General features: G+C 40.9%; 1 protein-coding gene across 3 annotated transcripts in view; it reads left to right on the top strand.

Moving 5' to 3' along the window:
* The window catches only part of LOC108895936 (plexin-B2), a 151,347-nt gene that overhangs the window by 91,588 nt on the left and 35,406 nt on the right, over positions 1-24,353 (top strand). For all 3 annotated transcript variants that reach the window (XM_018694950.2, XM_051077833.1, XM_051077834.1), the window contains 8 exons: positions 17,418-17,935; positions 18,542-18,868; positions 19,163-19,301; positions 20,155-20,300; positions 20,387-20,566; positions 20,817-20,945; positions 22,387-22,487; positions 22,819-22,945. In XM_018694950.2, the coding sequence (XP_018550466.1) occupies positions 17,420-17,935; positions 18,542-18,868; positions 19,163-19,301; positions 20,155-20,300; positions 20,387-20,566; positions 20,817-20,945; positions 22,387-22,487; positions 22,819-22,945 (1,665 nt within the window). In that variant the 5' untranslated portion in view covers positions 17,418-17,419. The remainder of the gene's footprint in view (positions 1-17,417; positions 17,936-18,541; positions 18,869-19,162; positions 19,302-20,154; positions 20,301-20,386; positions 20,567-20,816; positions 20,946-22,386; positions 22,488-22,818; positions 22,946-24,353) is intronic.

Genomic DNA, 24,353 nt, shown 5'->3' with positions numbered 1-24,353 from the left:
ACATTGTCCTCCTCCTCAGAGTCACAACTCAACACACAGACATGAAACACACACTTTGGAGTCAGAAATAAATGACACTTCAGAACTTGCCTTGCAGTCATCACATTTTTAAGTTTTCATCAGTGTCACAGTAATCCAGTGACAGTTGTCTGTACATACATCAGTACAGTGCAAACAGGAAGTGGTAATAGCTAATTTGGCTACTTTTTATGGTGCCAATTGCCAAACTGCAAACAAATATAGACTAAAAAACATACAGAATAACAGTAATTACCTGTAGTTGACATTACAGCAGCACAATGATGAGCTTTTATGGCGTCTTTCTCTGCTGATGAATATTTTTTTTCTGTCAGTATGTGTCCATAAAACAGTTTTGATTCATGTAGAAACCCACAGACACCCTCCAGAGCAGGTAATGTTTAAATCACCCCGCCTCCCACAGAGACATAAATCCAGTCTGAATGGAGCTAAAGACCCACAGATCAAGAGTCCACGGAGCCAATCAGGTGTTTAAGCTCAAAAGTAAAACTTTATTTACACAAACACAAACAACTCGCTGACTTTTCCTCAAAAGCACAACCTGAAGTTTAGAAGTGTGCGTTTACCCACACTGAGTGATTGACTAGATTGACTAGTTTAGTTTTGTTTGTGTGTATTTGTGTGTACATGTATGTATGTTATTTGTGCTTTTTCTATGTGTGTGTGTGTGTGTGTGTGAGTGTGTGTGTTTGCCTGTAGACAATGAATGTTTTGGCTGTTGTTCTGTGTCAGTGCAATTGTTTTCTCCTAGCATTGTCTGTTAACACATGCGCTCGCGCGCACACACACACACACACACACACACACACACACACACACACACACACACATACACATACACACACATACACATATGTCCTCAGGGCTCAGCGAGAGAGATGTAAACTAAAGGTCTCCCTATCACTCTCCAGCAGCTGGCTGTCACTGGCTGATACCACAACAACTACTATTGCTGCTTTACACGCAGAAACAACACTGTTGTACACACACAATATCACTACTCGCACACACACACACACACACACTCACACTCAGACACAGAGCAGTACACACTTAGTTACACAACCTTAAGGCTGCTCTAACATTTTGTTTGCTTGTTTTCTGCTAAGAGGCTGATGGAAGTTTTGTAAAATTTAAAACACACACTCTTTCTCCCTGCTGTCTTAGCTACAAATGTGGAAGATGCTTTATTACAAGGCTGAGGAAAATCACTTTACACACACACAGTCTGGCACGGAACCATTTAGCTGGTAATAGCCTCTAAATTCACACTGCATATTAATAATGCGGATTTCCCTACTAACTCCCTCATATAATGAACTGGGTCAGACACTCTTTGTGTGTGAGTGTATGTGTCTGTGTGTGTACCTGTCAATGTGTCTGTGCACGCTTTAGCTGACTGTACAGGTGTGTGTGGGTGTGTGTGAGAGAGAGAGAGAGAGTGTGTGTAACTTTTAATACCCGCTAATCCTCTTGGTTTCCTCGGCTCTAAACCTGGGTCACACTTTTTCTGTGCTACTAGTTTGTGTGTGTGTGTTTGCCTTTCTACCCTCAGTTCCTATTGCTCAGCCAACTCCCCACTGACCCCAATAGTTTCGGCAAACAACACACTCGTCCATAAGTAGATATCAAAGCCTTGTCCCTCAGTACAAAGAAATGCTTGTGCATTTGTGTACTTGTGTGGGTTTATTTGTGCTGTAGTACCAGCAAACTGCTATCATTTCCACGGTGCTTGTGCCAGAAATCTGGAAAAGTTTAACTATGGAAATTAGTTGATAAGACTTAAAACACCTGGAAGCTTTCCTCTCAGTTAAACATCAAAAAAGCGCCAACATAAAAAAGGAATAAAAACTAGACTACATGTGTGCTTTCTTATCACAAACCTGCAAATGGCTCATAAGTACTCAAGTCGTCTTTAGCAGTAAAGTGACCAGTTTTAATCTGACCGACATGTAGTCGAGTTTCTAATCTCAGAGAGGGGTATGAAATAAATGTTTTGCTGAGTGCATTGATCCTTTTTCCACTGAGCCAGGTCGAGGGCTGGTTTGAAGCTGGTGCCAAATCCCAATCTAACTCTTGGTCAGGAGAACTGGTTCAAAAATGGCACCAACACTTTTCTGGCCTGGAACCAAGAATCATATACATCAGGGGCTGGAGGAGGGATTATCTTTACCAACAAGACCAACTAAACTTTTGTGGCAGCCATTAAAAAAAATTGAAAATGTTCAAAATCAACACTGAAATGTTTGGATACCATTATAGACTCACAAAGCCAGGAGAAATGCTGGTAAAGAGATGATGTAGTCCGCCATTGTTTTGCTGGTTGCCATAGTGTTGCTGGGAAAGTAGAGACGAATACAGATGTTTAAAGTGACGTGATGACATGACTGTAAAGCCCATAGAAAAGTAACATGGTTCTTAGAAGGTTCATCAGCTCTGAACTGGCACTGCCACCAGCCCAGAACTAGGTTCACGATGAGTGAGGTTATGGAGTGATTTGTCATAATAGAGCTGAAACAACTAATCAGTTATTTGATGAACAGATAGTTAAACTATTTTCATGATCAATTTCTCATTAGAGATGCTCTTTCTGCCAAAACTGTGCCAAAACAGAGATGAGATAAGATTAAAATGTGAATAAAAGCTGCAATAATAAGCTGATTAATCGACTGGTGGATCAGCCTTAAATTAATCTGCAGTTATTTTGTCAAATTATCATTTTAGTCATTTTTTAATGCAAGAAAACAGATGGGAAGATTAATCATCAATAACAATAATAATCTTAAATTGCAGTCCTATAAAAATAACATCAGTGAAATAATGTATGTGGGTGTGAGTAAGAGCAGCTGGGATTAAATCATCTTGACCCTCAGAGTAAAGCACAGAGCTAAAAGCTGCAGATTCAGCTGTTGCTTCTCAGTGGGATTGACAGTAATATCAACCTTTTCACATTAAAGACATTATTTGTTTCCATGTTAATATCAAAAACATCACTTAATGGATCTTTAAATCGACATTTCAGCAGAGAGGGAGGACTCAAAGGAGTCTAATGAGTGTCGGCTCTCACATCAGTTTGTCTGTATGTAGCTATGGTTAGAAAGTAAAAGGCTGTCTGTGCAGGGTAGTTTTCATCAGGGCTTAGTTTCTGGCGTGTCCCAGAATGCACTTCTCAGTGCTTTAATACGTTGACTTAGTGACAGCATGATCTGCCTCTTTCACTGACTCTTCATTTCTTCTCCTTTTATCTCTCACTAGCTCATAAATACACATTGATATGCAAGGTGCTCTTTACCTCTTTGTTGTTGTCTCTGTTCTGTCTCTTCTCACTTTCTGTATATTCACTTTCTTCTCACACACACACCCAATGAATAAAGTGTGTGTTAGCCTCAAGGTAGACACTGCAGTTTATTATGTACAGTTTGTAAGATGAAACACTGGAGAGTTTGTGAGTCTCCCAGTGCAGCATCTCCATACTGTTCTATCTCTTCATCTCAGCTTGAGCTCAGAAATACAGAATCTAGTGTCTCTAGTAAAATCAATCATTTGCTGACTTACTTGATTAACACACAATGTGAGAAATGACTAGTTTTTACTCACTGAAAAAACGAAACTGAGTTTTGAATCGCAGCTAGAAGTGTTCATAACATCTCTGCAATATTAACACTTTAGACTGAAGGAACCACATGCTGAGGATTTATTAAAAATATCCAAAGGTACACACATCTCAAGGGAGGAAACTCAGCTTTGGTGATTTTCATGGGTTCCAGGCCTCATGCAGTGATTGGCTGCAAAGGATTTCCTTATATTTATAATTATGTTAGTTGTCCAATTACTTTTCAGCCTCTGAAAATTGAAGAACTATGTATGAAAATGGCTGTAATTCCTAAATGGTCAATGCAATGTTTTTGTTGAATTAAACCTGAGAATCCAGAGTTTTCCGTGAGCACTGACTGTAAGCCCGATGGCCGAACATTAAAACATTTCTAGTCGACTACTTTCAAGTCACATCACTTTTGGTGACCTTATAACCTTATAACTATAACCTTTAACTGAATGAAGGCTCTTAGTCATTAGACATCTGGATCTCAAGTTATCACATAAACAATGTGAGTAAACAACCACTCTGGCAGCCCCTACTGATGACCTATGTCTATCCAAGAGCATTAGAGAAACACTGATTTTTAACTTGAAACTGCTTTATTCAGTGTTTTTACTGGTCTTAATCATGTGGTCCATTTGTTTTGGAGAGGAGGAGACCTGTGTGGATGATTCGGCTCCTAGTAAAAACCTCCTGACTGATGAACATTGAAGGAATCCTAACCTAAAAACAAGCTGAGCTAATGTTGGCGGCAGCTCAGCTAACAGCCCGCAGCCCCTCCTGATGTCCTGTGTCCACAGAAGAGCGCCAAGGAAGCACTGATATTTAATATAAAACTACTTTATTCTATGTTTTCACCAAATGTAATTATTGTTTCAGTTTGTTTTGGAGAGGAGTAGACCTCTACAGATAATTCTGCCTTTGGTAAAAAAACAAAAATCCTGAACAATGTACACTGAAAGAATCCTAACCTGAATATATAACAGCAGTTCCGTATCCATTGTGGTAGTGTACAGAGGAAAAATTGCATCACTATCCAAATACTCGTGGACCCGGCTGTGTGCTCACCCTTTGACTTGACAGAGTTTAGTTTGGTAATCCAGTGGTAATGCTATGTTTCCCAGCAGGCTTTGTGTTGTGTGTGGTGATAAGGCAGTCCTGCATGGATGGATACCCATACAGTAGAAAAGTAGAACAGCACTACTCTGGCTTATTCAATCAGGCCTGAGCTACCATGACGTTCCACAGCGCTCTCTGTGCCAAGTTCTGCTGCAGTCACAAACACTCAGAGACAACCAGCTGTGCACTGAGTGGACTGAACATCAGCAGCATCTGCTTCACACAGTGTTACATTTCCTGCTCCATAATTCATGTCTCTGTTGTTTGTTGTTGTTGTTGTGCAGTCTGTCTACACCACATCCTCTACATTTTAACTTCTTAATTAAAAAGAGCATTTCATGGGAGAAGTTGAAGTGATACTCCACCCCATAATCTATCTTTGCTGAAGCCTTAAAATGTGGCTTAAAGAAGTTTGTACTCTCCTAATCAACAGCAAATGGCAGCTGTGGTCATGTCTGTTAGGAGCTCACGCCAAGTGAAACAAGCTTTTATTGCAGAGGAAGTTTGTTTTTAAACCATCACTGGAAATTTTTCAGACCACTCTCTCAGCACAATCCTCTTCTCCGCTGTCATATGCAGGCTTTCTCACTTCAAAACACAGCTAAAGACTTGATTTGAATTTGTAGAGACACCTAAGCCAAAACTCACTTAGTACAACCTGTAACCAGAACAAGCTGAAAACAAATGTGAATGTGATGTCTTCTCTTGTTACTCTGCCTGATGTCTCTGTCAGTTTATGTAGGTGTTGGATATGGATTACAGCCTAAAATAGATATGAACAGTCACCCAGAAAAAATTAGATATGATCAGCACATTGGATTTGAGCATAAAGGCTGCAGTGTGCTGGAAAAACTGCTTTAAAAGGTTTACAGTTTTCCAAAAACTACACTACACATCATCAACACAAATATTAAAATGTGTTTTATAACAAAGTATATATTATATTGAACTATGTGAACTGAAGTCTCCAAAATCAACAATGAATGTAGCTTCCTGACTCCCATTATCGTCCAAAAACTATTAAAAACACATCAGTGAGCCTCGCTGCTGCCACTAGAGCAACAAATGTGGATTAATCCACTGCTGAAAATAGTCCTCAACAAATGCACTATTTCCTCCTCCTTGTTTGTATAAACATGTGCCTCAGACAGGGTGGAGACATCAGAAATTGTTGAGAGACACATTGTGGGCTTTTATCTTTTTCGCTGTGGACACTGACAGTAATAGGAAAAAAAAGACAATGTAATGGAGGTCAGGAAGATTTTAGGGTCTGATGTCAAAGTTTCACTTACAAACTATAATATGCTACTGCAAGTAAGTTATCACTGCTGGAAAAATCATCATTTTCAGTAATGAACTCACGGAGGATTATAAACTGACTCCACAGTCACCATCAGCTCTACAGAGCCTTTTAAACATATATCAGATATTGTTCTGGTTTTATGCTTTGATCCACTCTGTTGTGAGCAGCATTAGGCAGCTGTTTTGGGCAAAATTGCATGGGTTGGCTTTGTCCTCGACATGTGAAAAAGCCTATAGAGTTACATTACGAGTGGGTCAGACATCTCGGGCGATTTGCTTTGCACACGAAGGAATAGACCCTGTATTGTTTTGATTTCATCTTCTGTTTATTTCTAGCAGACTGCGAAGGAAGTGCATTGCTGCTTCCACTGGTTAAAAACAACAACACATTAGGTCTTCTGTAAACAGAAATGATGAACATGTTTGTTTTGCAAATAGAGTAGGGAAGTGAGATCTGATCACAAGTGGTCACTTGAGACGCATTTAGCTGTCCACTTCTGATCCACTTCTGATTGGAACACCCATGGTGTGTGTTAATGCCAGGTATGAACAGGGCCTATTCTGCCAGCCTACTGTTTCACTCTTTTCTTTAGACACATTAAGTCAGATAAAGACATTTGTGGCAGCTCCATTTCTTTCATTCTCATTTTGAAATGGGTCTGGAGTTGAATTCCAGGTAGCATTAAAAAGTCTTAAGAAGTCTTAAGTTACTTGTATGTGTAGGTAACCTGACATTTACCAGGCATGTCTGAAATACTTCAAAACACACACACACACACACACACACACACACACGCACACGCACACACTGCAGGGGTTATTTAAATACTGATAAGAGAGCAAGGTAGGGCATTATGCATAAGGAGGTCGGTTGTCCAACAGGTCAGAAACTCAGAGAAACCATTATTACGTCTGGATTTTAATGAGTGTGTGTGTGTGTGTGTGTGTGTGTGTGTGTGTGTGTGTGTGTGTGTGTGTGGAATTGGCTTCCAGCAGCTTTCAGCCTGAGTTATCTGTGTTTTAATCAGCCCAGAACAGAGGGGAAAGGAGGGGAAGCTCTCCCTCATTCTCTTTCTTTGGGTCTGTAATAAGGCTTCTTGCTCTAAATCCTTTAATCTGAGTAGGAATGAAGGCTATATCTCTGTCTTCTGGCTGCAAAGAACAATCTCTCCCTCTCTCTCTCTGTCTTTTCCTCTCTCTCTCACACACATATTTTTCACTCGCGAGTACACACACACCAAACCACTGCTGAAACAGAGCCTGCCTTGTTAATTGAGAGCTGGTAGAGCTGCCTTTCCTCTGTCTTGCTCTTTCTTTCTGTTTATGCATATGTGTGTATGTAAAGGTTAGCAATAGCTGTAGAGCCGGAGTTCAAAGGACTGGAAAGTTAGGAAAACCTCGGAAAACTTTTCAAAAAATACAAGTCGAGGGTTCAGACATTTGGACAGGGCTCACACGCGTGAGCACAAACACACATGCACACACATTTCAAACACTATCTGAGGTTTTGGCAGAGCTTCACGTGCGCAGTCCATGCTAATTATTTTTTGATACGACTTTAGAGAGACAAGCAGTTTTTAATAAAGTGCTTTTACATCCAGTTCTTGCTCGATTTCTCCCTCTCACTTTCTATAGACGAGAGAGAGGTTTAATTTCCAGCGTGTGAACAGAGAGGCTCTAAATCTGCTGGATTCTGTCCAGACATAATGACTCGACAGCAGGAGCTGCCGTCATGAAGGCTGCCCACCTCTGTGTTCAGCCACAAATGCAGCAGCAGATACTGTCCTACAGTATCAATCACATATCTCTCCTCATTCTTCATGAGGCTGCATGCAACATTTCTGTTTAAAAAACAAAGACAAAGTTTGTCCAGCTAACACGCAACACGCGACTATATCATGGGTTTTCATTTCTTCAACCTCCCCTTTCAGACTGTAGCTAATTAGTCTGATTACAAGGTTACTTTATAATCCAATTCTCCAAATACCTCCTGGTTTTCTGGAAAAGATTAGATCTAATGATTTTAATTTCCATTCAGGAAGTTAGGCTATTAATTAAATCATTTCATCACATGGCAATTATCAGTATGTTGTTTGAATTAACTCTCAGCGTGGTCACTTTGGGTAATGAGCACAGTATCAGCCACTGGCAACTTTATTATGAAAAGTATCTGTGTCAGCCATCAAAAGTCACATACTGTATTTCACACCTTATTTTCAAGGATACACTGTACATGCAGTCAAACAGACTGACATGCAGCATTAGAGCAGGTGTAGAGGCGAGTGACAGGTGGTAAATTCTGCATTATTAGGGAATTACTCTCCCTTCAAGCCAGTGTAGGAAAATCAGTAGATGTCCAGTCAGCTTTCAGATAGACTTCACTACAAATAAACACTTCCATTAGTTGACTATAGCAATAATGAAATAGATGAAAACCCTCAAACATCAACATAGATGGATCACATATGGAAAAAAAAAAAATTAAAGGCCCCTATAAAAGCTGTTGTAATGTCAGCTTTATGTAGGTGTTGGTATTCTGTGTTTTAGCCTACATATATATATATATATATATATATATATTTTTTTTTTTTTTACATTTTTCCGCTTCATCACCATGAGCACTCATGCTGTAGATTATTTTGACTCACACACACACCATGCTGCTGCCCCAAATACTCATTAGAGCACCAAATGTGAATTCATCCACCACTGAAAATAGTCACCCACAAATACATGATTTCAGTGTTTTAGGAAATTACTTTTACTTACTTAAAATGAAATTACTGAACATATGTGACCTGTTTGTCAAGTAGTCTGAAAAATCTGAGAGACACTTTTGTGGTTTTGGTCTTTTTGTGGGATTTGCTGACAAAGAGAAGAAATTGGAATAATGCCTGGCTTATCCTTTACATTATAGCACCTGAATCCTCATGTCACTGGGGAGTCCTTTCATTTCAGCTAAAACCAACAGGAACTCTTTAAATACCAAAGACAGAACACCTGCCAGGTTTTTGATCTTTAGTTGATCTTTTCATGTTCAGTTTGCCTTTAAAACCAACATCATCAGGATCTGGAGCCTGCAAAGTCTGCAGAAGACTTCAATCATGACATCTTAAGGACTTGAAAATGAGTTGCTGTGAGCTGTCAGGATCCTCTGACAGTTATTCCCATGTTAGCTGAATGCCGTGTTACACCAAACAGGATGAGGTGTACCGAACGAGTCCTCGGCACTGTACGACACGAGCATCCTTTAATTGCTTCGGTGGAAACTCTGACAGGGCAGAGCAGCGTGTTGATTTTTTAAAAAGTTGCTGGAAACACTGCTTAGGTATGAGAGATAATTAATGCAGGAGACGGCTCTTTTGGTAATTCAGGGAAACATGCACAAGGACACACACGGTCTCATCAGTGTGCATCTTTGTCAGGTTAATGGGAGGTGTACCCGGAAAGAAAGTGGTTGTTAATCGTTCACTCCAGCTTAGAGGACACAGCCACTAAATTACATTTGCATAACACAGAATTAATCTGTGTGTGAGTTTGCCGCTGTGAAATGGGATCGTGTTTTTCCTCTCTCTTTGTCTCTCATCCACCTCTTTACCTCTGTCTTTAGTTTAGCAGCAAACTTTCGATGCATCGATGTGAAGTCATATTTATTTTAGAAGATTGATTTCCAACCTTCCAGGCTGTCAGAGGATTTCAGTTCATTTCAGTGTGCTGTGAAAATAAATTTGCACGGTCTTAAAACTCACTGTAGATTGATAATCCATCACATGGAACATTTCCTTGCATTAAGCTTTTTGTCAAACTTATGTTTTTGTGGTATATCACAGGAGGTACTTTCAGAACTCACCACAGCGCTCAGATACACAATGTATTCAAAGGTATCCAATGGTATCTTGATACAAAAAAAGGTAAATATGTTGTGATCAGGTCAGGTCTGACGGAGCTCGGGTCCCTTCCGGACTGGGTCTCTCTCTCTCTCTCTCTCTCTCTCTCTCTCTCTCTTTTTTTTTTATTTATTTTTTTTAACAATTAATCCATTTGCAGTGAGTTTTGATCAGTTTACAACAAGTCAGTTCTGTTTGTGGACTCGCACTCTAGCTGAGTGGTGTTCATTTACAGTTAACTGGTTAATGACACGTGGTCGTTTAAAAGTGGTGTTTCCTGTGTTTACTGCTCATTGTGTCACTGGGCTGAGTGTCCTCACAGTCAGTCCTCTGTGTCTCTCTCACTCCTCTGACAGTCTGCCTTTGCCTTCACTGTTTGTTTCTGCTCTCTGTGTCACTGACCCGCTGAGATGTTACCAAGTGGTACTATACAGAAGTGTGTGTGTGTGTGGAGTGTGTGGAGTATGTGGAGTGTGTGTGTGTGTATAAAGCACTCTGTCTGCTTAATAGCTGCTGACCTCTTAGACCTTCTATCATCAGACTAATCCTCTTCTCAAAGGTCAAGTTATTAGAGGGTCTTGCTCTGTCTTTGTATAATAATGTCCACTTTGAGATTAATATAAAACAGGGTTAGTGGTGTAATGTGAATCCTCTGAGCTTTAGTTAGCCACTCATGTCGCTTTTCCCAGTGTCCTTTCCTTTATTTCTTTCCAGTTAGAGTCATCCCCCACTGATCTGTCAGTCTGTCCGTCACTCACTATATTCTTTATTTGATATTGATTAAGTTACAAGCAGCTTCAAGTTGACCTTGTTCATTCTAGGACTATAGCTAATGATTATTTTCATTATCGATTCATTTGAGCATTATTTTCTCAATTATCATCAATTGATGAACTGTTTTCTCTCTAAAAAGTCAAAGAAGTAGTGAAAAGTGCCTGTTTCCCACCATGAGACATCTTCAGATGTCTTGTTGCATTAGATCATCCAAAACCCCAAATATAATCAGTTCACGGTTGTGTACAATAAAGAAAAGCATCAAATCTTCACATTTAAGAAGCCCAAAGTGATAATTGACTCTCAGTTGTCTTGGTTCCAGCCTCTCAAATGGGTTGATATGCTGCTTTTTTGTTGCTTTTGCTGACATTTTTCAAGTAAAAATGTCACTTTGAGTGGTTCCATCTTAGGAAATTAGACTATTTGATGCTTTTGTTTATCATAGTTGGACTTGAACTTGAAGAGACTGAAGCTTTAGTGTTTCTGAGGGCCAGTTTGGCTTAAAGCCAGCAGTCGATGATATAAGCAAAGAAGAAATGTAATCTAATGTGCATTTCAACTATTGTCTGAAATTGTTAGATCAATATGAAAGACCATTGATAGATGTATGAGGGAAGAATTAAATACTGATAAATATAATGATATTTTCCAGAAATTTGTGTTTGGCACACTCACAATCTGCTGCTGGACCTGAAACATCTTGAAAACATCCTGACGTCTGTTGGTCTCTGCAGTAGGGAATGTGTAGCTCTGCTGTGGACTCTGGGACTCGTCGCTAAGACAGTGTGTGCTGGTGATAGATGAGGTAGAGCGGTTGTGTGTGCCCTACTCTCTCTTCGGTGTTTTAGTTTTATGCTTACTTTGTCTAAGCCATGCTCTCCTTCAGGCCTCTTCATTACCACCAATAAGAACTCAATTTCCCCCGGGCTCCACCAATCATAGCACTCATATCCCCTGCAGGCCCGGCCAATCAGCTTCAATGTTCCTCCTGCCCGATGTCATGAATGGCTAATGACGCCCGGTGGTGGGCATGAATTTAAATGAGACCACATCAGGGATTTTTTTCTTTCTTTTTTTTTTCAACTCAGAGAAAATTTTCAGCCATAAATAAGAAACCTCTCTGTGGGTGTCAGTAGTTTGGGGAAAGAAAATTAAGAGGATGTCTACATGTTAGGCTGTTATAAAACTATTGCTTTTCTGGATTCATTCATTGATGGTTATTGACAGTGGGAACTAGGACACAGGGTATCATGATGCTTCAACGTTGCATCATGATGGGCCTACAGTACATTACAGGTCCCAGAGTTGGTGCCACAGCAGCAGTGAAGAAGTCCTGAAAAATACTGGTTTAACCTCAGCAGCAGTGACGACACAGAGCTTTACCTTAGCTTCAAATTAAGTTCTCAAAACATACATATGTTTAATACTCCTACTTCATACTAGTAGTAGTATGTAACACAAGTCAGTGTATCTCTTAGGGGTGTAACCATTCTCCAAATCCATAATTCCTTTCATACCTTGGTTTTGTTTTGTGTAGGGTGGAGGGTCTCAGGGTTAATGTTAATCTTGAGCTACTTCAACTAGCTGAAGTTTAATTGCAGGTGTGATCACTCAGTCGTGATTGGACCAAAATGACTTTCGTCTTAATGAGAGATCAACAGTGGTAGCAGCAGGTTGCGGTTGGGGGGAGGGGTGTCATGGCTCCATCTTCCCGTATCACGCTGCCAGACTGTGCATGTTTGTATTGCGGTTTTGGACTCATTACACCCTCAGAATCTGCTGCAGCAATTCTTACATTTTTAATCAGTCTTTTACTGTTACTGCAGCTCATTTTCATTTTTGACCAGTTTTTGAGTTTGTTCCAAGGCAGAAGAAGATAAGACGTGTAATAATTTGTAATGGCAAGGGAGTATCTGGGAGTTTTAACTGATCCCTCTCCAGGAGCGGGACTCTATGTATGAAACAAAGTTTTTGTATCAAATCTACTCACACCACAGCTGGAATCAAAACCAGATGCTCAAGAAACAGTCACGTTTCTTTGGGTAATATATTAGTATAAGACCTGGACTCACATCTGGACAGACAGGTTAACATACAGACAGACAGTCAGAGAGACAGAGACATAGATGGAGTTTCTGATTTGGGTTGTCCTCTGGGACTTCATGTGTTAGAAAATCGGTTTTGTTTGAACTCGTTCCGACGGGTGAGGATATAAAGACAGACAGAGAAAGGGAGAGAAAAGGATGAGAGACATATAGGCAGAGAGAGAGAGAGAGAGAGCAACAATATGAATTACAAAGAGAGGTTAGAAAGAAAAAAGCCTAGAGAGGTTAGACAGAGAGAGAAAATCAGTCAGGCTTTATTCCCCTGGCTGGAGCTTCTGCAGACATTCCTGGATTTAGTTTCACTCAGAACTTTTTAGCAGAGAGGTCAGAGCTCAGGACTTTTTTTTTTTTTTTTTTTACAAAGTATGCACACTGGATTTTAATGAGTCGCAGATTGCTGTTCTCTCTCCTGTATATGTGTGTGTGCGTCCCTGTGTGTTTAGGCTGGTCTCACTTTTCCATTACAACATTTGCATTTTATACCCATTGTTGGTAACTCAAGTTTTCTACCAAATATGTCCTGCTGGTGGATGCCAGTGTGCTGTAATCTCACACGCAGCTGTAATACTATATTTAAACAGACTTTCAAGTGCATGCACTCATTCCTAAATTCTGTCCACCCTAACCATGATATGCCAGACTTTACATTTGTCTCCTGCCAGATTAAAACAGATGGGTTACAGATGGAAAACCCTCAATAAATGAGTGAAATAACATAACGGCTGCTGATGCTTCTATACAGGTGCATAAAACAATTTAACACCTAACATTATTTTCATCATCGATTATTCTGCAGGTTATTTTAACTAATCAATTAATTGTGGGGTCTATAAAACATTAGACAATATTGACAAAAGCTCCTTGAAGTTACCCAGAAAATTAGTCAGGCTTTGTTCCCCTGGCTGGAGAGAATGGTTTTGCCTTTTTGGCTCGAAAAATGACTCAAAGCTGCTTTAATCAATACTTTGATATATATAGCTGTTCAAATGATTGTATGTATGTGGAGGGAGTCCCTCATAGTGATGAATCCACAGAGAAGTTTTACCTGACTTTGCAGTTCCCCTCAGCTCTATGGAGCATTTTAGTGTCATGCAGCTAATTTGTTTTGGTTTATGACTCATAACTTAAAGCAACACCATGTAACATCTGCTGAGCAAAAGCGGCCTCTGTAGCCACAAGTGGTAATTACATGACACTGGCACGTACTGGAAGCAGCATATCCCTAGAAGCTAACAGCTCATGTACAGAAAACAAATCCTATCAATCGCTTGACCAGAGCTCTGACTGCGCAGTCCCCTCACTGAGAAGAGAAGAACCTCTAAAAAGCCACTGTAGGCTTCCTCCTCACCAGCAAAACAGCTGACAGACACAGTTAGAGATTAGCTGGTGAACATAGTGGAGTATTTAACCACTAAAAAACCAGACATTTCCCTCTGTGGTGGAGACCACAAACAGAGCAAACAGAGAGTAAGTAATTGGATTTATATTCGTCAGGTGGCCAGAAACACGACTCCAAATCAATGATAACACTGTCTGCTGGAGTTTTAAACAGACAGCTGTTTATTAATACACTGGCCTCTTTAACCTAAAAGGTGTCAGTGTTGTGTTTTCAGCTTGTTGCTGCTGCCCCAAAGTTACCAAAAAATCTGCTGGATCAATTACAGCGCAGTTTGTACCAATCATACAGTCACTGGACTTAGATGAGATTTTTATGTTTTAACATGCAAAACATGTTTGGAGAATGTGTCCATTTTGCAGAGGATGTCCAAAATACTTGAACCAAAAAAATGAGCGGGGAAAAATCTAAAGATCTAGAAGTGTTGCCCACACTGTTAGAAACAAGAGACACACACACAGAGAGACACACACACCTTTTACACCTGTGACAGCCAGGCTTAAAAAAAATGGAAACACCAAAGCAGGAAGGTGAAAGAAAGAAAATAAGGCAGAGAGAAAAGAAAGGGCTAAGATGGCTGGCAGAGCAGTGAGATAGATCCTGTGTGGAAAAACCAAAGATGATTTTCCTTTGATGTGGCAGATGCACACATTCATAACAGGCCCTCTGAGAGAGAAACAGACAGAGAGGGTGAATACACCCGCCATCTTTATCCCTTTTGTAGGTGTTGTAGGTGTAGGAGAGATATAAAATTTAATGAGAGAGGAGCTCACCTGACAGGGAGGCAGAGACTGGGTTAACATGGAGGTGAAGCACTGCCATGTTACTGGTGAAAAGCTGAGGTGTAGGTTTTGCCCTACAGCCTCATCTTACAGTGTAACCAACTTTGATAACAAGCACATTTTAAAGAAAGTGGTTTATGATTCACTGTAAGCTTTGAGCCTTTAACTGTCAGAGAACTGCTGCAACACTAGATGGTAGGACTGGCAATGAAAACAAACCAAGTGTCACTGAATTTCTGGAGAATAGCTACAACAAAACACAAGTTTAACCAACCAGTTAGCCAGCAGACCAGCATCTTTAACTGACCACAAGGTATCAAGGTCCATCTTAAATGTGGGAACACATGTTACTATTGAACTGATTGTGAATATGATTTGCACGAGATGACTGATGGTATTAAGTTGGGCCAGGTCCGTTCTAGCCTGGGGCACAGATAAAATCATATAGTGTGTGATATGTAGAGATTCTAATTTGAAGTCCTCAGTCTGCCAGGTGTTCTTGCTTTTCAAAAACATATTTGTGACTGACTGATCAGTGACATTGCTTGTACTTGCAAACTAATCACTTTAGCTGAGGTTAGCTTCCCTCTCTAGTCTCTACAGTGCTACATGCCTCAACATATATTTTTCCTCAGGTCAAAAGTGTCTGTTGTTGTGAAAAATAGTCCATGAATAGACATCAATATTCATCACATATGCAAGCATGCTGTTTTGTAGAGCTGACTTCCAAAGTCTCTCATTCAAAAATCATTCTCAGCCTTTGGGGAACACTGAGGTTCCTGTTTAACTGAGCTTACAGAAGTTTGTATTTGTGTTGCTAACTATCTCTCCGCTGTAATACTTTCTACAACTCTGCATTGCAGCCATTAAGACTACCTGACTGTTGATATCTGAGGATGGGTAATTTAAGCAAGCAGGTGGGTGGAGAGATAAGTCTTTTCATACTAATAAATCCCTTTGCAATGAAGCAAAGTGAAGTGAATTCAATTTGGAGTGAGAGGGGAAGCACACAGGAAGAGCCAGGTAATTGACCACCAATCAGAAGTATCTGATAGCTTCTGTTAAACCAGCTATTGGGCAGTAAAATGCCTGATCATGTAAATAAATGAACGTGATGTGACTGTTAGTAGTTGGATTTATGGGACAGAAGGCACAGATGATGCTGCTGTGATGAAGAACACTTTTATGATGCACTCTCTACAAATTGAGCGGGGAAAAAAAATTATCAGCAAATTCCACGTTTAGTTTATGTGAATCACCCGAGAATAACCTGAGAGTTGCATTCACTTGTAAACAGTATAAGATTAGAGCAGAGCGATGTTTGTGCAGAAAGACGTTATTATGGTGAGCGTGATGTTACCCAACACAAGAGCCTCATTTCACAGCCACAGGCCACAGCTATAATCAAACACACCCATCCAGACTAATGGAAGGAGAAACTCAGTATGTCAGGCAACTAATTGCTACACTCAGTCTCTCTCACACATACACACACTCTCTTCTTTTGTCTTTGCTAATCTAATCTGGCTCAGCAACTCTCACTTTGAGGCCCTTACCTCCACCTTCTCCTCCTCCCCCTTCCTCCTCCTCCTCCTCCTCCTCCTCGCTCGTTTTCCTCCAGTAAAGGATGTTCGGGATTTAATGAGAAGCTCCTCATTATTGCTTCTCGTTTCTCTTTGCTCTCAGCGTTCATTCTTTTCTCCTTGAGTTTCTGCTGCTGTTGGTGCTGAGCCCTACAGTGCAGTGTCAGAGTGTTGTTAAAATTCTGCTTTGTTTAGAGGACAAGCTTTGCATTAACTGTCTTTGTCTCAGTTTAGTAGGTTTATTGTCAAGACTGTTTGTCAGGAACACTGTTCACAAAATGGTTGAGGGCTGTAACTAATAATTAGTTTCAGTTTAAATTAATACATCTTTTATTTTTCTATCCTTTTAGTCCATATTGTCACCAAAAATTCAACACAATTCAACAGTCCAACACCCAAACATATACATTTTACAATAAGTTAAACAGAATATATTCATGAATCATTATTAAATTAATTTATTGCTGCTGGAATAATCCATCAATCCCACTTATTGTTGTAGCACTGGCAGCTGCAAAACGTAAATTAGAACTTTAAGCAGAAAATTAATTGACAACTTTGATCATGCAAGGATATTAAAAAACAAAACAACAAAAACATTGAAATCAACTGAGCAAATAACACATCATTCTAAAGTGGGTGAGTGTTTTTTCCATTGCAGCCTGATATTGATACCTGCAGACACTACTGTTTGAGTTTCAAAGGGTTGATTGAACAAAACAAGCATTTTGAAGAAATTGTAACAGTTTCCTGACATTTAATCAAAAGAAAAAATATTGAGATTAATTAATAATGAATTTTTTTTTTCTTTCCTCTGTTTTTTTCCCACCAGACATGATGGAGCGGTGGTGGGCGTGGCAGTTTACCCTGGTAACCCTGGCAACTATTTACCCCAACCCCTCCCACGGCAAAAACGCAGAGTTCCTCTCTGCCACTCTGATCAATAACTTGGTGGCCGATCCTCGCACGGGCCGGCTGTATGTCGGCGCAGTCAACGCCCTCTACCAGCTTAGCCCTGACCTCAAAGTCGAGTCCCACACTGAGACGGGACCCAAACGGGACAACAGGCAGTGCACGCCGCCTGTCACTGATACCTGCGAGGAGGCTGTGGACACCGACAACCACAACAAGCTGCTGCTGGTCCACGGGACCAAAGACGTGCTGGTGGTCTGCGGCAGTATCTTCAGGGGCATCTGCTCACTGAGGAACCTGAGCAATGTGGAGCAGCTGCTGTACTTCAGTGACTCCAAAGGAGAGAAATCGTACGTGGCGAGCGCAGAGGAGAGTGTCTCGGTGGTGGGAGTCATGTCATACTTCACCAAGGATAAAGACAACTTCACCGTGTTCCTGGTGAGGAGGAAAACACGCACTCAGGCACACACAGTTCACATTGCTGCTGAGGTGAATAAGAAATGATGAAACGATCACCTCCATCTGTGATACTGTGTGAACAAACACAATAAAATTCCAATTTGTGGACAATGGAGAAATTAAATTGGCAGCCATATGGGAAATGAACACTCTTGTCAGTTATCTTGAAATATTTTTTTCTTCACACAGTATCAGTGAATTGGTCTTTACAAGATGTTTTATGATGTGGTCCTCCACAGTGCTCAGGTCTTCCTGTCCTTCAGAACTTGCATAAAGCTATTTTTATGATGTCATATCATAAAAATGTTTGAGACGGCGACCTGATACTGTAATATGTAAAGATTTACCTTCCTGCAACTTCAGTTTTGGGGGGGACCATGGAAAACCCAAGGCCAGGATCCTTGAGGGACTTTAACCAGATCCATACCAAACTTTAATGGGTTTTTCTCTGGCCCATGTTGCACTTTTCACGTTATCCTGCTGACAAATGAACAAACAAACCAACCAACAGATACAGGTGAAAACAATCTCCTTGATCCTGTGTCTTGTCATATATTTAAATATCTCATTTCTTCATCTGTGTAGGTTGGTAAGGGGTACGGCAGCCATGACAGCACCAAGCTGATCTCCACCCGCATCCTCCAGGACTACGGTGATTGGGTGGTTTTCGACAGCATCATTGAGGCCTCTGCAGTTCAGGCCAACCCTTTTGTCCTGCGGTACCTCCACGACTTCCGCTTCGCCTTCAAAGATGGCGGCTTCGTGTATTTCCTGTTCTCACGGACACTCGGCGTGCAGGACACCAAGAACTTCACCTTCATCTCCAGGATGTGCGAGAACGATCATGGTTACTACTCGTACACCGAGCTGCAGCTCAACTGTAGTGCTACCAACAAGTACAATAAAGCTCAGGTAATGATAATGCACTTTTCAGCCTCTGGATAGGCTGTCAGCATTTTTATTAAAAGGGCAGCAGTGAATCGGAAAACACATTTGGACATTTTACGTTTGGATGATTTTGTCTTAAATTGGAACCTTTTTGAAAATGCCTCGGTCCTGACCCCTGAAAAACTTTATAAATTGGATTTAACATGCTCTTGAACTTGAAATAGCTTCAATCTATGAGGTCTCCACTCTCACTGTACCTCTGTTTTTTTAGTGTAAATATCTAATATTCAGCATTTTTATCTCTTCCTCATCTCAAAGGCTGCCTATGTAGCAACACCAGGTGATGTCTTGGCTAAGAGTATGACCCAGTCAGGCCAGTATGGATCAGTTTCAGCCTACGACAAGGTGCTGTTTGTCACCTTCACTTCTGATGAAGACCCATCCTCCTCAGCCATGTGTAGGTGTCATTTTAATGCCTAAAACAGATGTTCCTGATGTCTTCCTGTTAGTTGGCAGAGCGTCCAAAACCTTGTCACAGCATTTCAGTGAAATTTGGCCATGGGATAAGGAAAAGGATTTAGACATACCAGCAACCATATGGCTCAAAATTATCTATACTTTTCTCCCAGATGCCTTTTGTTCAACACAACTCGGTGTAGAAATCTGAAGTTTAAAGTTCATTTTTGTCCATGGAAACAGAGGATGAGAAACAAATGTTTCCTAAAAAGCTTTTCTGGAGCTTGTGATCATATCAAATGATCTTAAACAACAGATGGAGCCATGTTTCAAAGTGCATTCTAACCTCATCTTTTAAGCTAGCATGGATGATAATTCCTTAAAGTGGTTAGAAAAATGGAAAGTTGAACATCTACATTTCCGTAACAACTGGGACAACTCCATCAGGTTATGAAGATCATGTGGTATGACCGAAAGCTCCATAACAACTGCTGTAGTTAATGGAACCTTGTGGTGAGATTGTCTTCTCAACTGTGCCAAAATTATTCTGCTAAAAAATTAGCAATAATTAGGATGTACGCATGAATCTCTGCAGAATTTAATGGCATTTCCCTACAGTGTTCTGTATGTAGTGCTACAGCAGTATGGTCAACTTTAATGGCAGTGATCATAAATCTGTACATCTGCACAGACTTGACTCTCTCACTGCTTTGTTTTGGGTTTGTGATTTTTGGGTCTTTATTGTTTGACCTGCCAGAAAACATGGACTCAGGTGTACTGTATCATTTTCCATGAGCATGTGCGTTAAACACAACAGAGACAGGTACAGACTGTGTTTTCGCTCCTGTTTGTAGGTATGTACCCTCTGCGCTCTATTAATAAGAGGCTGGTGGAGATAATAGGAGCCTGTTACAGTTACAATGGCATCATTAACGAGAAGGCTGCTGTCTACTCGCCTTACTCCTCCAAGTCTGAGGATCTGTGCAGCAGCAATAGTCAGGTGAGAAAATCTTCCTGTGTGTCAGAGATAAAGACACTGAAACTGGAGAGTGATAAATAGTGACAAGTTCTATCCTGCCCCATCAGCATGACATGGTCACCACATACAATTGTGGAGCCGAGTTCCTGCCCTCCCCGCTGGCCAGCAAGGCAGAGTTTGCCTTAACGTCAGATCCCTCGTTGGCTCGTAAGGGTCACATGACTGCTGTGGCTGTGGCTGTGGAAATGGGGCACGCTGTGGCGTTCCTGGGCACCACCAATGGAGAGGTAACAGTCGACATTCAGTCAGTGATACAACCTTGTGTGTAGACCTTGAGATAAAACATAATTAGTTTTGTAATTAAAAGCTGCATTATGGAAGATTTGGATTCAAATACACAACTGGAAGACTAACGTAATTCGCACAACCTTGACCACAACAACTAATTTTCACATCGGTTGTGCATGAACAAAACAGTGTGTGCAGGGTGTAGTGTGGATTTAAATGTGTGTTAATGCAGTTATCGTGTCTCTGTAGGTGCTGAAGGTGCATCTGTCGGCCCATCCTGAGGTATACGGGAAAGTGCTGGGCGAACTCAACAAGGTCAACAAGAACCTCCTGTTCGATTCCAGCCACCAACACCTGTACATCACCACAGAGAAAAAGGTCAGACTCATGTAGACGAGGACTGATTGATTATTCTTTTTTACTAAATCCATTTCTCCCCCCTTTCATCCATCTAACACTTTGGTGTCACCACATAAAGAAGGTCAGGGACTCAGTCATGTGCTTACTTTTACTTTTTCATTAAATCCATCAGGTCGGCGGTTTTATGAGTGTTTCATTTATTGAGTCTGTCTTATTTTGATCATTTATTCATCCATTCGACTGACACAGATACATCCGTCTACATTACCACACAGAAGTCACTCATTGATTTATTCACTCATTCTCTTTCTCTCTGGCCCTCCTTTGTTTTCCTCTCTCCATTCGTCTTTCTTTCCCGTTGTCCTTTCATCTTTTGGTCGCCATCACTCTCTGCCACCACACCGGGGTGAAATTGATGTTATTGATTTAGAAATGAATTAATTAGAATGCACTTCAAGAGGGCAATTCACTTTGATCAAGTCAAGCGACGATGCTCCAGCTTGTTCCATCTGCTCATTTAAATTTATTAGACCAGCCTCTCCTTGTCAGAAAGGGAAATTATTTCCACAGCTGGTTGGAGGAAGTTCTCTCCAAGACCTTCCTTTTACAAGAAAATGATGTGTGGGCTAAAGGAAAATTGCAACTACTATCTTGTCACAGGAGCCAAATCACACCAGCTGAGAAATAATACTGTCTAGAACTGTATGAAACTCTCACTGCCTGTTCACACATGACACTTGGATATATCACACATCTTGGGTGTAACACATCTTGAGGCATTGCATCAAAACTGACAGCTGTGAAAATAAAACCACACAAACACGAAACCAAAACACATGCCTCAAATGGATCTCAGATAAATCACTTGTTTTATCTCCAGACCTTCTTCTTAAAACAGTCTGGTGTCCATTTCAGACTGGGCTCAGCTCTGCACTGTCAGACTTTTGTCAGTGTTGAGCCCCATTGGGATGGGGTTAATATTACAAGGAGAGGCGGAGGAATGAAATGTTCACTGTGCTCCTCAGTAATTTAACTCATCGCTCCAGATGGCATTTGACCCATCGGGAAATTACAGGATATGGTCTGTAATAGATACAGTCAGCTGGACAAAGCCAAAGTAGAAAGACAAAAGGGGGGGGCATAGAGTTGAAGCTGAGGCAGGTGATTCAGAACTTGCCTGAGAATCTTCACATTTTAAAGTTTTCTTAAGTCTCACAGTAATCCGGTGATAGTTGACAGTACATCCATGGGTACACTGCTAACAGGAACGGCTAACAGCAAATTCGGCCACTTTTAATGGTGCCAGTTTGCTAAAATGTAAATAAGTATGGGGTCTTTCATATAATCCGTTTCAGAGCAACATTCGTTTTTACTGTTTCATCCTAGAATAACAGCTTCAGAATCATTTTGAAGGTACGCTGACTTGTAATAGTAAAAGGCCCGTCATCTGTGTGTGCAGATCACCAAGGTTCCGGTTCAGGCCTGTCACCTGAAGACAGACTGCCACTCCTGCATCGCTATGAAGGATCCGTACTGTGGTTGGTGTGTCCTGGAGGGAAAGTGAGTCACTCAGTTTGTCTGATTGTTTAAACCTAAAACAAACTTAATAAAATGTGTGTTATCAGTTAGCACTCCAGATTCACCTACTAGCCCTGCCCTGCTCCTTTCTGGTGTGACTAGGTTTTAAGGCTTTGAGGCCATGATAGATGGAATGTTTTCAGTAAACTGATCTAAGTGTGGTCATTTTCACTTTGGGACTCCAGTCATCTCCATGGTCTCAACAGTGGAGATTAATTATGCAAAAGTAACATGGTGTAACACTGTCACCGTCGACTGGTGTGACTGAATCATTAGTCAGGTTTGATATCATCGCCATCTGCCCGACTCACAGGTGCACCACGAGGCAGGACTGTAGCAGGTGGACGGAGGAAAACACCTGGCTGTGGTCACCCAATCAGCAGTGTGTTCAGATCCAGGCCTTCGACCCGCCGAACCTCAGCTGCAAGAAGACACAGCAGGTACAAGAGAGCGATGGCGGTGGAGGATGTGAGTGAACATGTTCTCTCCCTCTGTGGAGTGGATTCCCCCCTGAGCTAAGTTCAGTTCTTGCTGAGCTCTGCTTAATTTAAACCAGTCAAACCTCCTGAAACCCTCACAGAGTTGGAGGGCTCTGTGTCTCTGTCGTCAGCAACATTTCTAACAGCTTCTTAACCTCTGGTATGTGGACCTCCAGGAGCCCACAGGGGAGTTAGAAAGAAATAAAGACATCTCTGATGCACACTGACAGTATAATTCATGGTTTCTGGATACGAGCCAGATGTATATTACACAGAATCTATACTGTTTGTGCTGAGAGTTGATTTGAAAAACAACTGAAGGTTGCAGGCTGATTCAGCTCGTAATCGGAAATAATGCTGATGACGTTTCATTTCAGTGACTCACATGAGAAACAGCTCCAAGAGTGCTAATGTCAGTTACATTCCGAACACTGTTTGTTATTGTCGTTCATGTTCCCACGCCACTGAACATGCTTTTCTGCCTACCTTGTGCCTCGGACCACAACCCGGACAAAAAAAACTAAATTTTGGTCCGAGTGAAAGAGGTGGTCTTGGTTCCGATTGAACTGAACTGTGGTTTGATTCGTTTGCTGTGTGAAAACACTTTGTTTGGCTTCCGTGCCAGCAACAGCAGAAACTTACGTTATTTCCTGAGAGTTGAAGTGACAACACACCCAATGTCAGACGCAGGCCCGTTTATAAACCAATCAGTTTCAAGTACAGACGTGCTTACAAAATTACAACGTGAAATGAAAACTAACTGGATCAAATGTAACAGTGTAACAAAAACATGAACCTTGGTCTGGACTCTCAGGTGTGAAAACACCATACATTTTGAATAAACAACAATATTAGATCATTTTTCAAAAAACTTAATCTAAACATATAAAGTGAGCGGACACACAGTCTCTGGTCCAAGGCTGATTTTAAGTTATTAGTGTTGTTGCAAATGTCTGTGGTTCTTTAATGAGGATTTTCTTGCTTTTCAAACAGAACCCAGAAGTTCTGCTTTCACATCAGCTCTCCACAGTTGTTATTATGGGGTCATGTGACCTAAAATACCAGCCCTGAAAAGGTTTTAGTATGGAGTTTTCATATTGAAAATGCTGTTTTAAAGATTTTTTCCCACTAAATATAAGAATACAACTCTACTCTATAATGTCTATGAGGCAAAAAGATCAATGCCAACAGCATGACAGTAATGTCGAGCACACTAATCTCTATAACTCTATGAAATTTAATACTAAAAATGCTGTAGCAGCCATTTTAAACACTGAATACCAGCAGAGGATACTGTGGTGTGCTGCTCTATCTGAACCTGATGGCTCAACTTTCAGAATTAATGAGGAATTGATCAAAGAGCTGATTT

Source organism: Lates calcarifer, linkage group LG18, assembly GCF_001640805.2.
Source record: "Lates calcarifer isolate ASB-BC8 linkage group LG18, TLL_Latcal_v3, whole genome shotgun sequence".
NCBI lineage: Eukaryota > Metazoa > Chordata > Actinopteri > Centropomidae > Lates > Lates calcarifer.
This window is presented reverse-complemented; position numbering and strand designations above follow the sequence as displayed.